We start from the raw sequence: 13908 nt of genomic DNA, 5'->3' as shown, positions 1-13908 counted from the left end.
CGGAAAGTGGTTGGTAAATATATTTTTTAAACCAATAATTAATAAAATGTAAATAAATCTACAAAAACACTTAAAATGCTTTTGAAAGTTAAAATTATTTTCTAGGATGTGATATACACACATCACATTTTACTTCTCACACATCTTTTTAATTTTCGGGCGTCAGATAAGATAAATTGAAAAATATCAACTGACAAAAATTATCAAGGAATGTCTGAGAAATAAAATAAAATGTGTAAATAGTACATCCCTATTTTCTAAAGACACTTTCGATTATTTTAAAAACCCCTTCAAACTACCCTAATTTGGTAATATGATGTCATGAATGTCATCAACCAAGTTTCGTCTTTTTATAGGGACCAACAAATACCCGCCAAAATCCAGCAAACATAAACATCCTGCGAGACGAAATGAAGAAACCTCTGGCATTTAAACGAGTCGCCGCCAAACCCAAAAGGCCAATTCCATCCAACCGACTCAGTAATGAAGAAGGCAAAACTCGGCCGAGTCAATTTTCCGAATCGTTGACCGTCGCAGCGGTCAAACCCAAAAAACCCCAATCTCAACCTCGAACCAAATCCGACTCCTTACTCCCAATCTCAGACATTCTTCCCGAGAAAATGACCATCTTGCCCTTCTCCTTCTTCCAAATCGACGCCCTAGAGCTCGCCCCACGTTTGCTGGGCAAGTTTCTGAGGCGAGAGGATGTTGTTCTTCAGATTACTGAGGTAATTTACCCATCAATTTTTTACTGTTATGTCTTTTTCCGTTTGAAATTAGTTTGTCAACTTTCTGTTTGTTTCCCGAGAAAATGAAGGAATTCGCGCTTGTGTGACTGAGCTGAAAAGCTTCCAAGTCGGAAAACGAGTTCACGTTGTGTCTCAAATGTTCAAATTTCCTGTTGTTTTCGAATAAAATGCATAAATCAAAATGCTTGACTTAATGATTTGTAAAGGGGAATGTAAATGTTGGTATCATGACGAGAGTTTAATTGATTTTGCATTGGTGACAGGTAGAAGCTTATAGGCCAAATGATTCGGCTTGTCATGGTCGATTTGGCATAACTGCGAGAACAGCCCCCGTTGTGAGATGCTCCCTTTATCGGTTTTGTTCTGTTTTTCTTCGCGTTTTGTGATCTCAAAATGTAGATAAGTATCGAAAAACATGAGCTCAAATTAATGTATTGTGGTTGGGATACAGTTTGGACCTGGAGGGCATGCGTATGTTTATCTTTGCTACGGCCTTCATACAATGCTGAATGTTGTTGCTGACAAGGAGGGAGTTGGGGCTGCTGTCCTAATACGTTCTTGCGCTCCAGTTAGTGGTAAATTTTCATAGAGATAGCCGTAATACCCTAACGATCACTTACTAGAGTTATCCTTGTATTTACCCTTTTATTGCATGTAATTTGTGTGCTTCTAGCCATTGTGTCAATCGAAAGCGAAAGTCTTGTCCTGCTAACCAACCATCGTTATGATTATTTGAAACCGATACCAGATTTTTTATAAATGGATCTAGTTTTATTTTTTTTCTAGTTTTAAAACTAGTGTTCAAGTTTAGGAGTATGTTGGGAATATGGGAGGTGAGTTGAGCAATATAATTTTGAGAAAAGAAACCGAAATAATGGGGGTGGGGAAAGCACATGAGTGAGGTGAGCATTTTGGAGTGGTAACAAAAGTTCTTTTAATCCAGTCATGTGTGCCTCTTTGCTTTGGAAGAGAAATAACTTTAGGCGGTGTTAGGTGAAAGAATTGGACTTGAACTGCAAGTGAAGAGCTAGTAGCTTCCAAAGATTGCTGATTACTGTTTGAGATGGTATGGATTAGCATAGTTTTCCAAATGTTTACTGATAAGGGAGAGAACAATGTGCTGACCATCTTTCTTAAATAGATGTCAGCTCTTCAACAGCCTTTATTCCAACCCGAAACTTTTTTAGAAGGACAAAAAAGGAGCGAGGTCTAGCATACTGCAAACGTCTTTGCTCGCAATGTGTATGACAAAGTTGTTTACGAAGGTAGCGAAAAGAATATGGGATAAGAGAGGGAAAATATTTTTAGTTTCTCTGATTCACGTTTTTCTTTCAAATTCTCTCTACTTTCTGGTGGGGAAAACATGGCTCTTTCTTTTATCGTCGTTTTTCTCTATATTTAACTATCTCATAACCATGTGAAAAGAGATTCATCTCTCCCTCTTTCTTCTCTTTATCCATTTCTCTCGATGAATGCTATTCACAGAAATAATGAAAGTCATTACAGGATTGGAGACCATTCAGCGGCGTCGAGGTCAGAAAACTGATAAACCCGTGCTCCTTAATGGACCTGGAAAGGTCAGCATCGTTTTCCTTAAAGATCTGTGTTAAATTCCAATGCAATCTTCTGTTGGCACAAATTTTGTATTAGTGGTTGATGGTATACTTTGTTTTTGGATGGTTAGTGTAGGTGCTGTTGATTTTACCAAAACAGAAACCTGTAAATTTTAACAACCTGCCTCATATGCAAATGTGTGACTATCGTTGTATCAAAATAGGCTGATGAGCATAAATATATTTCAATATAAATTAAAACATTTATAGTTGTTCTTACTCTCGGAGAAACTGATACACTTCTTTGAATTCCGTGTGCCATTCTTTGCGTTAGCGGTTTTTGAACTGTTAAGGTCTATATTTTTGTGTTCAGATTGGTCAAGCGCTGGGACTTTCTACCGAGTGGTCAAGCCATCCCCTTTATACTCCAGGTACGTATGGTTGGCTCGCACCCCTTCATCTATAAATCTAAACAAACTTGTTTAATTCTGAGATAAATGAATGGGTCTGGCCAGATGGTCTGGAGATCTTAGATGGTCCAGAGCCCGAAAAGATGCTGGTTGGTCCGCGTGTGGGAATTGAATACGCTTCACCTGAGCATGTCAATGCATTGTGGAGATTTGCAGTTGCAGGTACCTCTTGGATAAGTGCTCCTAAAAACACCCTCAGGCCACCTGAATCTTAACTTATGTTTCATGAAACTGTGCAAAATATCGATACGTATACTTACCCCTAATCATGCATATGGCCGCTTTGGTAATCCGGTGTCCCTTTCAGATATGTGAACCTGAAATTTTTTTGTAAACAACACAACCCTCGCCAAGTGAGTGCCTAGTTGGCTTTGGGTCGTCCTTTTAATGTTTGTTGGAAAGGTCTATTAGCCATGATTGTTCGTAATAGTGTTTGCATTATGTTTACAGTTTAACTGACTGACGTCTAACCTACACCCCACATCTAAAATGTGCCTCTAAAATTCCAGCTTTGTCCTCCATTTTTCTGAAGCCACCCCATCCCCATAAACAAATGACGGCAAAAAAGCTAGCTCGACGGCCACGGGCCACCCATATAAGAGGTATCCGTCATCGATATCAACACAGCAAAAACTCCCCACGTCGTGGAAGTTGACAGTCAAGACCGACTCTTTAATAGACCGAGAATTGCCCAACACTCTTGATTCACACATCCCATCTCCTAATTCCCTATTACCTACCGGCAAGTGGCTAGTGATTGGATGACCGACTCTTTAACAGACTGAGAATTGCCCAACACTCTTGATTCACACACCCCATATCCCAATTCCCTATTGCCTACCAGCTAGAGGCTGGTGATTGGATATATATATATATATATATATATATATATATGGAGAGAGAGAGAGAGCATGGCGAGTGGTTGAGATTTTTTGCCCAGATACTGTGGTGGTTGGCAATCGGCATAAAGGGGTGGATGGGGTTTATTTTGGACTTCAAAATTTAATTCGTTTTTACAGAAATTTAACTAAAAAAATAAAATTATGAGGTGTATTCATAAGATTGTGGTGTTAATAAAATTACCTTTTTTTTTTAATAATTAGTACCTCACAATAAATTAGCAATAATGTGATTGTTCATTAAATATTGTTTTCTGTATATTTTGCACGCAGATAATAATATGATTAAATTAGTTGTCAAATATTTTTTTTGTTTTTTTTGAAAAAACGATATTATCTACAATAAGGAGGAGGGGGTGGGCTTAACCTCACAATAGGTTAGCAATAATATGATTCAATCAATTGTTTATTAAATATTATTTTCTCTATTCTTAATATAAATACAATAGATACCGATTTTATTATGTGGATTCAGTTGCTTTAATTGGTTTATGAGGGGTTTATTCAAGCATGATCTAAGATTATTCATTTACTTCAAATATTTGACTTTCCTTTTGTCAATTTACGCATATAAATACATTTAAAACGTGTAAATTGCGCATAGCACGTCGTGATTCAAAAAATGTCTTTTGCACGTGCATAAGCGCATGCATGAATGCTAGTATTTATTAGATGATAAAAACTATAAGAAACAAATATTAATAGCACGAGAGAATTTCTCCAAGAATATAGGATATGAAACGAAATAAACAAGGGATTTTCTTTTGGCAATGGATCCCATTCAGATCTACTTTGTGGAGATTTTAGGGATCTCTACTTCTTAATCATTAATCGTGTATAGTACGGTCAGAAATCATTTGATTTTTTTTTATTTAAAATTAAACATAAATAGTAAACTGGTTGCATGATATACGATGCACGATTAGAAAATAAGAATTCTTAAAATCCTTACAAAGTAGATCTAGAGAAATCCTCTTCCATCTTAGAATTGAATTCCATCCGGATCTAGTTTGTGCCGTTTTGAACCGACAGCTCACCCAGTTAAACAACAGAAGTAGGTATAAAGCCCAAATAGTTGTTCCAGATCCTTCTATTCCCCCACTTTATTGGGCCTCCCCTCAAAATTCTAGACCCTTCCACCCTCCTCAGTCCTCCCATAAGAACCCTCCAGACTCCTTCCCCACCCCTTGTTTCTCTCTCCTCGCCCATCCCAAACCCTCTCTCCCTCTCTCCTCTCTCTCTCTACAAGTTTGAGTGTGAATCCTGATTCGATTCAATGGCGAAGTACGGCGAGGGCGACAAGCGGTGGATCGTGGAGGACAGGCCCGACGGAGCCAACGTCCACAACTGGCACTGGGCCGAGACCGACTGTCTCGGCTGGTCACGTGACCTCCTCACCAAGCTCCTCAACAACGTCACCGTCCTCGACGGCGAAGGCAACCTATACCTCAGGACCAAGACCGTCGACAAGGTGGACGGCGAGGCCTACGTCAACGTCCGGAAGGGGAAGATCATCCCGGGATACGAAATCAGCCTCAGTCTGTCGTGGGAGGGCGAGGCGAAGGACGGCGACGGGAAGTCGCTGCTGAAGGTCGACGGAGTTGTGGAGATTCCGTATATTTCGGACGAGAACGCCGACGAAGACCCCGAGGTTAAGGTTTCGGTGAAGGATGAGGGGCCGATTGGGAGGAGGATTAAGGAGGCGATGGTGGCGAAAGGGAAGCCATTGATTTTGGAGAAGGTTAGGTTTTATGTGGAGAGTATGGCGAAGGGCGGGCCGGCGAAGGAGGAAGTTGAGGCTAAGAAGATTGCGCCGAAGAGTAATTCGACGGCGGTGGCTGCTGCTGCGGCGACGGCGAAAAAGGAGGTGGTTGTGGAGAAGAAGGAGGTGAAGAAGGAGAGCAAGAAAGGGTTTAAGACGATTAGTTTGACTGAGAAGTTCAGTTGCAGGGCGAAAGATATGTTTGAGATTTTGATGGATGAGAACAGATGGAAGGGTTTTACGCAGAGCAATGCGAAGATAAGCAAGGAGGTCGGAGGGCCGATTAGTATTTTTGATGGGTCGGTGACCGGTACGAATTTGGAGTTGCAGAGTGGGAGTTTGATTGTGCAGAAATGGAGATTTGGGAGCTGGCCGGACGGGATTGATTCGACGGTATGTGGCATTTGAAATTCGGGTTTTCGTGTTTGAATGTGTTCTTATCAGTGCTTTTAATTGGTTTTGTTATTTGTTGATTGAGTGTTTTATGTTTGAATTTTGCAGGTGAGGCTTATACTTGAAGAACCTGAACCTGGGCTCACTGTTGTTAAGCTAACACATACGGACATTCCTGTGGAAGACAGGTTGGTTTTGTTTAAGCTTTCGACTAATGGGTTTTTCTTGAAAACAAATTTAGTTTTGATTGTATTGGAGCTTAAATTTTAGGTTGATTGTATTGGAGCTTGTGAGTTGAATTGTCTTTTTTTTTTTTTAATGGAAAGTTAATTGCCTTGTTTTTATGTGTTTGGTAATGCAGATATGGGAACGCGACCGTGGTGGAGAATACGGAGAGAGGATGGCGGGATCTTATCTTCCAGCGGATAAGGGCAGTTTTTGGTTTTGGCATTTAAGATATTCAAGTTGGGTTTCTCTTGCAATTGTGGAATTTGTTGATTTTGGAAGCATGAATTAAATGTTTGGGATTAATTTACAATGCTTCCTATCAAAATCATTTTCTGAGTCTAATTTTACAATGTCGTGCGCTGTCATTGATAAGCAGATTTTTATCATAACAAATTTTCAGTCCTCTCGAGATTTCAATAACTAAAATTCTGGTGGCATTTAGTGTGAATTTTGTCGGATTTGTCTCATTGCAATGGATTGATTTCTTGTACCTGTACCATGCCCTTCGGTTTTTGCTTTTTAATCCCAACCGTTTTTTCATCACCGCGAGTGAAATAAGCTTGTTCCTTGATGCCTTGCAGAGAAGAGCTGTGGTTTTTACGCCATTGCGGCGAATAACATCCCTTATGGTGTGTTTGTCACTTGTTTCAGTATTAGCAAATGAACATAAATTTAGTTTGTTATTCGTGTAACTTCTTGATGATCATGTTATGCTGATAGCTAATGTGCATGCGAAAGTGCGAAGATTGGATTTGAGTTTGCAATCTCCTTTTAATACTACGTTGTCTAATCATGTGTTGTTATATAGCAGTATGTTTCTTACTGGATGATTATATTGTTAGAAATGAACATATGCTATTGTTATGGTGTAGCTTCTTAAGTGTATATTCGCAACTAATAGTGGGGAAGAATTTTAGAGGCATGGATAGTGATACATTACATTGCTTCAGCCTACAAGTACCCAGATCAAACGCAGCAGGTTTTGACAAATGCAGCAGGTCTTGACTGTAGATAATATCTAAAGATCTGTCTGTATCAGTTTTAGGACGTTCGGTTGACGGTTTTGTAACGCCAATTTTATTACGTTGTTCACCGTGGTCGTGAGTAAGTACCCACTTGAGGGCGTTGTTTCGAGTTTTTAGGCGTAGTCAAGTGTTTAGGTTGCTCTGCAGGAGAGACTGGTTATTGTGTGGGATGAAGAGTGAAGATTCAACGACAATAGGGTTACAAAGTTTGAGTTGAGCTTGCACGGTGGCGGCGGTCGGATGAGGGAAACCTGAGGTGTATGGTCGAGTGAGGGAAAACCCGTGGTGATTTCCGGCTCGTTTGGCGGGCAGGATAGGATAGGTGGTTGTATTTAGGATTGGTTAGGCTAGGGTTCGAAGAGAGGTTTGTCTATTGTTTGGCGTAAACAACTCAGTTGGATAGGTTGTGAAAGCTAGCTCTTTCTCCACATCAACCACTCGCGATAGAACCAGCCGCGACCTGGGTACTCACCAGAACCCATGACTCCCGTTGACGTCCCGTGAAGAGCCCATGTTGTCGTCCCGACATCTGAGGAACTAAAATGATTGAAGGTGGATAATGAAGGTGGACAAACTTAGAGATTATTTTTGTTGATTTCAAATCTCATGGGGACCAAATTGACGAGTTATGCAAATTTTAGGGATCATATTAGCTAAAAAGCCATTTTGAATTTACAACTTTATCATTTCTTGCCTATATATTATATTTGCACAACAAACAACGGAGTTGAACTCATAGCAATTTTAATTGGTTACAACCATACCATCCAGCCTACCAAACAAGCATTGTCTTACAAATGCTAGCTGAGCATTTGTGGACGGAATGGGATGGCGTATGTATGTTTGAAGAAGTCACCAAGATATTTTTCTTCTACTAATTCCATAGTTTTGCAATGTAATTGTTTCCTCATTAATTTCTGTCACCAATTTGACCATTCTTAGAAAACAACCTCATTGTATGATTCAACCGAGATTAGTTTCTGCTGCATTCCATCTCGAAAGCAAGATTTTCGTTCCTTGGAGGCACCATGAACCGGAGAAACGAGCTTGCTCAAAACTGGAGTTCATCCTTACAGACATTTTAAGAAACAAAGAGGGAGAGCAAATTTGATTGTACAGTTCAAAATATAACTTTCTCAAAGTTTTTGAGCATTTCTCTCACTTCTTCAAGATTACACTTAACAATCCACTTACAACAATTTAGCTGTCGTTTAAACACAATCACAAAACTTTTACTGCACAATGGAAAATCTCACCTGAATTGTAGGCATTTTCTGAGAAATTGGAAACACGAAAAAGAAAAAAGATCAGTAATATGGTAAATAATGCAAGGTCACGTGAACGATGGGACACCTCGTGGTACGTGATAGTAATATTCCAAACAAATAACGTGTCATAGTCGTGTGCTTTAATATTCTTTAGTGACTTTGTATTATTGATTTGAAATGTCACAGTAACATATTAAAGATGTAAGAAAGTCTCTTTCAAAATACATGTAGACATATAGAGATGTTTACGCGCTTTACGAGAGCTTGAGGTACTTTGTTGACATCAACATGGTAGAATGCCGTTACAGTTAGTTCCAATTTAGGCTTCAAATAGATGCATTTGCGGTACCAAGATGACATCCTGTCACAAAACGGAAGAGGGAAAACTATGTTCAAGTTACCAAAAGTTGTACAAAAATAAAAAATAAAATAATAATAATAATAATTTGCTTAAATTTTCAGTTTACCGAAGCTACTACTAACTCGTGACAAACTCGTGCTCGAATCTCCTTTCTCATTGACAAACTAAACGAAGAATGCGGTTCAAACCCGCTCAAAAGTGAGTACCTTGCCATGATAGAGATGAAATGTTACAAATGTAAGCAAGTGGTACTTTGACTAGCATCCCTAGATTCTTAACGGTTTATTCACAAGTAATAGTGGGGAAGAATTTTAGAGGGATGGATAATGATACATCACATTACATTGCTACAGCTCACAAGTACATAGACTAACTACCGGTGGTCTTGACTGTAGATAATATCTAAAGATCTGCCTATATCAATTTTAGGACGTTTGGTTGATGGTGTTGTAACGACAGTTTGAGTACGTTGTTCACTCGCAATATAGAACTATCGGAGACCTGGGTACTCACCAAAACCCACGACTCCCACTATAACGACCTACGACGAACCATGACGCAGTCCCGATGACCCCACAATGCCATTCTGACGACCCCGCGACTTAAGGGGTGCTGATCATATCTCACTCACAATGAGAGAGAGAGACGAGATATGGATAGAGATGATGACTGAGAGAGGAGATGAAGATGAACGCAACGATGATTGCCTCACATTGCCTCGCGTAGACGGGATTTGTAACCCTTGGTTATGTTGGGTTAGATAACCCCTATTTTGAATACATAACTTATTGTGTCATGTTCAAATTACATTTTGCCCAAAAAACAATGGACTTGGACTCTTAGCCATTCTAATTGGTTGTAACTAATCTTATCCAGCCAACCAAACTACCGTGATATTTTGTCATACTAATTTTGTAGTTTTGCAAAGTAAATTGTTTCCTCATCAATTTCACCAATTTGGCCATTCTTAGAGAACAATCTCATTGTATGAATCAACCTCGCACAATTCAGCAAGATATCAAACCGAGATCAGTTTCTTGCGCATTCCATCTCGAATGCAATATTATTCGTTCCTTCGAGGCACCAAGGAACGAAAATTTGAGCTCAAAACTGGAATTCATCCTTACAAACATTTGAAGAAACAAGAGGGAAAGCAAATTTGACTGCACAGATTCTTCTTTCATTATATATTGTGATGAAAACATATTACAGGTAAAAGGGTTGATAAAGGAAACAGAACGATCAAAACATAAACTTTCACTCAAAGTTTTTGAGCATTTCTCTCACTTCTTCAAGCACAAGCCATGCTTTATGTCCCCCAATCACTTCTTCTTTGTACTCTCCATCTTTCCATACCCGCAATTACATTTAACAAACCATTTACAACAGTTTAGCTATGTCGTTTAACACTATCACAAAACTTTTACTGTACAGTAGAAAATCTCACCTGAATTGTAGGCATTTTCTGAGAAAACGGAAACACAAAAAAAAAAGAAATCAATAATATGGTGAATAATGCAAGGATAGAAGTTCATGAGGACGGGCTTACACCTCCTAGTACATGACAGTGATATCTCAAATAAATAATGTGATAGTAGTGTGTTTTAAAGTTCTCACGTGACATTGTATTATTAGTCTGAGATGTCACAGTGACGTATTAAGGATGTAAGAAAGTCTCTTTCGAAATGCAAATAGACATACAAAGATATTTCCACGCTTTACTAGACCTTGAGGTACTTTGTTGACATCAACATAGTAGAATTTGATCCTGTTGTGCTTGTGTACATAGAAATGCCGTTACAGTATGGTTCATAATACGAAGAGTTTTATTTTTGCAGAGAGAGAGAGAGAGAGAGAGAGAGAGAGAGAGAGAGAGAGAGAGAGAGAGAGAGAGAGAGTTACTTGGTGTCATATTCAGCAGTCAATTTCTCCAATTTAGGCTTCAAATAGATGCATTTGCGGCACCAAGATGCCATCCTGTCACAAAAATGAAAGAGGGAAAACTATGTTCAGGTCACCAAAGTTTGTAACAAAAAAAGCTAGTTTGCTTAAATTTTCAGTTTTCAAGCTACCAACTAACTCGTGCTCTAATCTCCTTTCTCAATGACAACTCAACGAGAAATTCTGTTTAGACTCGCTCAGAAGTGAGTAACTTGCCATGACAAAGATGAAATATTACAAATGAATGCAAGTAGCTTTGTGACTAGCTTCCAACTAAACCTCATTGGCTTCTATAGATAAGAGAGAAAAAGTGAAAAGTGGCCGACCATGCATCCATTCATCTAAGACAACGAGAAAGAGAGAGAGAGAGAGAGAGAGAGAGAGAGAGAGAGACCAATCAATGACAACGGGCTGAGAGCTCTCCCGTGCATGGCTAAGAATCTGATCAAGCTGATCACAGTCGTTGATTGCTTCCAACTCCACAACCGTGGGACTCGAGGTATCCGTATCCCAAAAGGCCTCAACTTTCAAGTCCCTCTTCAACGTCTTGTTGCCATCTCTGTTTCTGTCCATAAACCCTAATCCAGAAGCTTTTGGCAACAACAGGAAACCGCCGCCATTGCTCCAGAACTGTGGCTGTTGGTCTCTGTGACTGTGATGGACTTGTCTGCTACACAGAACGTGAGAATTGGCTACCAAAACAGACATCTTACTCCTATTTGCTCTGCTACAATAATCAACAATTACAAAGAAGAAGAAAAAACATAAGATTTTTAATTCGGAGGAAGTGAGATTTTTAGGATGATGGGTCAGAAAATGGTGGGTTTTATGTTGGCTAGCTGGCTACTTGAGTATTTGGCGTTGAAGGTTGCTTTTTATTTGCACTTTTTGGGGGGTTTGTCTTGATTCGAAAAGGGAGAAGAAGGGGTTGACGTTTTCGGAAAGTTATCGAATGTGTGTGCGCCTCAGAATATCTACGGGTGGAGTTGGGTTTGCTGAACCCAATACAAAGCAGGCCTATTTGATTCTTATTTGGATTGGACTCATCAAAATTATACAATAACGAATAATCATGTTCCAGTTGCTGGTCTCAAGTATATTGGCACCAATATAGCAGAGAAATGTTAAGGAGTGTTTTTCAAAAGTGGAATTCTTTACTAATTCTCTATCATCTCACAATTTTACTTTAATTTTCGTACCAATATTATAAAATATTATGCCAAAAACATAACGTGACCGAGAGTCTATAAAAAGTTCCACTTTTGAGAGAATTCCATTAGCATTTTTCATACAGTCCTACTAATATATTAGATCGTACCTCTTGATTAGAGATGCAGTACCTCAAGTGTTGGTCATTATGTGATTAATGTTCATAAAGTTTCAGCAACATACTTAAAAGTAGAAAACGGGTACGTGCATCATGAACCAGAAGAAGTAGAAGTAAAGCTTGATGCCACTTAGTACTACGTTCTAGTGGTTTTTCTCTTCATTTGTAAGTGAGATGTCTTAAATACGATTCTCGTCAAAAGCGAATTTGAACCATATTATTGCTAGTATATTGTGATGCAAAACTCACTCTCTCCCCTTAGGCCATCTCCAATGGAGATGACTATAGGGCTATAGGCCAAGTTTTAGCCCAAAATGCCACAAAACCCAACTCCAATGGAGGGCTAGGCCAAAAAGAATTGGGACCCACCAAGCCGAAAGGTTATCAGGCAGGGTATGTTGACCCTACCAAGCAGCCCCTTTCAGTAAAAAAAAGTTCTGAACAAGTGTACCCCTTTCGGTAAAATTAACGGCTATCTTCAAGGATAATGCTCTTATGCCCTTGATAATGGTCCCACTAGTCTTACAAAGATATGGCTATCTTTACTCTTGACTCCAATAAAATTAAAAGCAAAAAATCCCTAGGCAAGACTAAATAATTTTGTTTTATTAGTCTAATTTACTTTGCTCAAAATAGTCTGAACATAAGAAAATTGAGTTGAAATATCCTTTCAAACACTATTCTGTTATGTAAACAATCAAAGTAGTTTATATTTTTTTCAATTATCATTTAAAGATTATCTGTAAAAAAATTATCTGAGTTCAACAATGTTTAGCCATTTTTTAAACAAACGATATTATCTACACTAAGGGGGAGGGGTGGGATTAGCCTCACAATAGGCTACCAATAATGTATTCGCCTTTGGCGAGAATTGAACGTAAGACATCTCACTTACAAGTGAAGAGGAATACTACTAAACTGTAATACTAAGTTATTTACGTAGATAATTCTTAAAAGAGAATGCAGATACTAAATAATTTAGAAATTTGAAAGACACTAAAAAAGAGTGATGTACTTAATAAAGGATATTGCTCTTATGCCCTTGATAATGGTCCCACTAGTCTTACAAAGATAACGGTTATTTACTCTTGACTCTAATAAAATTTAAAGCAAAAAATCCCTAGGCCAGACTAAATAATTTTGTTTTATTAGTCTAATTTACTTTGCTCAAAATAGTCCGAACATAAGAAAAATGAGTTGAAATATCCCTTCAAACACTATTCCGTTATGTAAACAATCAAAGTAGTTCATTTTTTTTTTTTTCAATTATCATTTAAAGATTATTTGTAAAAAAAATTATTTGAGTTCAACAATGTTTAGTCATTTTTTTAACAAACGATATTATCTACACTAGGGGAAGGGGGTGGGATTAGCCTCACAATAGGCTAGCAATAATATATTCGCCTTTGGCGAAAATCGAATGTAAGACCTCTCACTTACAAGTGAAGAGGAATACCACTAAACTGTAATATTAAGTAATTTACGTAGATAATTCTTAAAAGAGAATGCAGATACTAAATAATTTAGAACGTTGAACGTACTTAATAAAGTCAATAATGTAGAAAAATGTAGCCATATCTTATATAACCTTATTTTAATAAGTTAATGTTATTCAATTAACCAATAAGTTAAAGAACAAATTTAAAAAAAAAAAATAAGTTATTAAGGGGCTAAAACACGAAAAAGGATCTTCGTCGAATCTTTTTCCTAGGGATCCCGTGATTGTGACTGTTTACCGTATATCGTGCGGTCAAAAATCATTTTAAATTTAAATTTTGAAATTAAATATACATAGTACCTACGAAAACTGACCGCACGATATATGATGAACAGTCACAATCATGAGATCCCCGAGATCCCTAGGAAAAGGATCCAGCGAGGATCCCTTTCCTTAAAACATAGCCTCTTTCAGTTGGAAATGGTATATAAATA

General features: G+C 38.3%; 3 protein-coding genes across 7 annotated transcripts; 2 read left to right on the top strand and 1 right to left on the bottom strand.

Moving 5' to 3' along the window:
• The first annotated feature begins 357 nt into the window (after positions 1-357).
• On the top strand, positions 358-3864 carry LOC137712483 (DNA-3-methyladenine glycosylase (MAG)). 3 transcript variants are annotated; one of them, XM_088684539.1, is made up of 7 exons: positions 358-728; positions 1013-1084; positions 1201-1324; positions 2256-2326; positions 2676-2733; positions 2818-2934; positions 3282-3862. In XM_088684539.1, the coding sequence occupies exons 1-7, from the start codon at positions 411-413 to the stop codon at positions 3425-3427; spliced, it is 906 nt and encodes a 301-aa protein (XP_088540665.1). In that variant the 5' UTR covers positions 358-410; the 3' UTR covers positions 3428-3862. The 3 variants fall into 3 exon arrangements, with proteins under 3 accessions (XP_088540665.1, XP_088540666.1, XP_068307653.2); XM_088684540.1 differs by having other exon boundaries at positions 359-728; positions 3305-3864; XM_068451552.2 differs by lacking the exon at positions 3282-3862 and having other exon boundaries at positions 360-728; positions 2818-3199.
• Positions 3865-3940: 76 nt separating this feature from the next.
• Positions 3941-6502, top strand: LOC137712484 (uncharacterized). The gene is made up of 3 exons (XM_068451553.2): positions 3941-5826; positions 5935-6014; positions 6188-6502. The coding sequence occupies exons 1-3, from the start codon at positions 4948-4950 to the stop codon at positions 6279-6281; spliced, it is 1053 nt and encodes a 350-aa protein (XP_068307654.2). The 5' UTR covers positions 3941-4947; the 3' UTR covers positions 6282-6502.
• Positions 6503-9872: 3370 nt separating this feature from the next.
• On the bottom strand, positions 9873-11483 carry LOC137712009 (thioredoxin-like 3-1, chloroplastic). Of its 3 annotated transcripts, XM_088684597.1 has the most exons (4): positions 11044-11483; positions 10611-10685; positions 10410-10476; positions 9873-10173 (listed from the first exon to the last, which is right to left on the bottom strand). In XM_088684597.1, the coding sequence occupies exons 1-4, from the start codon at positions 11355-11357 to the stop codon at positions 10132-10134; spliced, it is 498 nt and encodes a 165-aa protein (XP_088540723.1). In that variant the 5' UTR covers positions 11358-11483; the 3' UTR covers positions 9873-10131. The 3 variants fall into 3 exon arrangements, with proteins under 3 accessions (XP_088540723.1, XP_088540722.1, XP_088540724.1); XM_088684596.1 differs by having other exon boundaries at positions 9873-10476; XM_088684598.1 differs by lacking the exon at positions 10410-10476 and having other exon boundaries at positions 10131-10173.
• Between the last annotated feature and the right edge of the window lie 2425 nt (positions 11484-13908).

The sequence above is a fragment of the Pyrus communis genome, chromosome 14 (genome assembly GCF_041283825.1).
Source record: "Pyrus communis isolate YQ-2024b chromosome 14, ASM4128382v1, whole genome shotgun sequence".
Classification (NCBI taxonomy): domain Eukaryota; kingdom Viridiplantae; phylum Streptophyta; class Magnoliopsida; order Rosales; family Rosaceae; genus Pyrus; species Pyrus communis.
The sequence above is the reverse complement of the archived record's forward strand: the minus strand, read 5'-3'. Positions and strand labels throughout refer to the sequence as shown.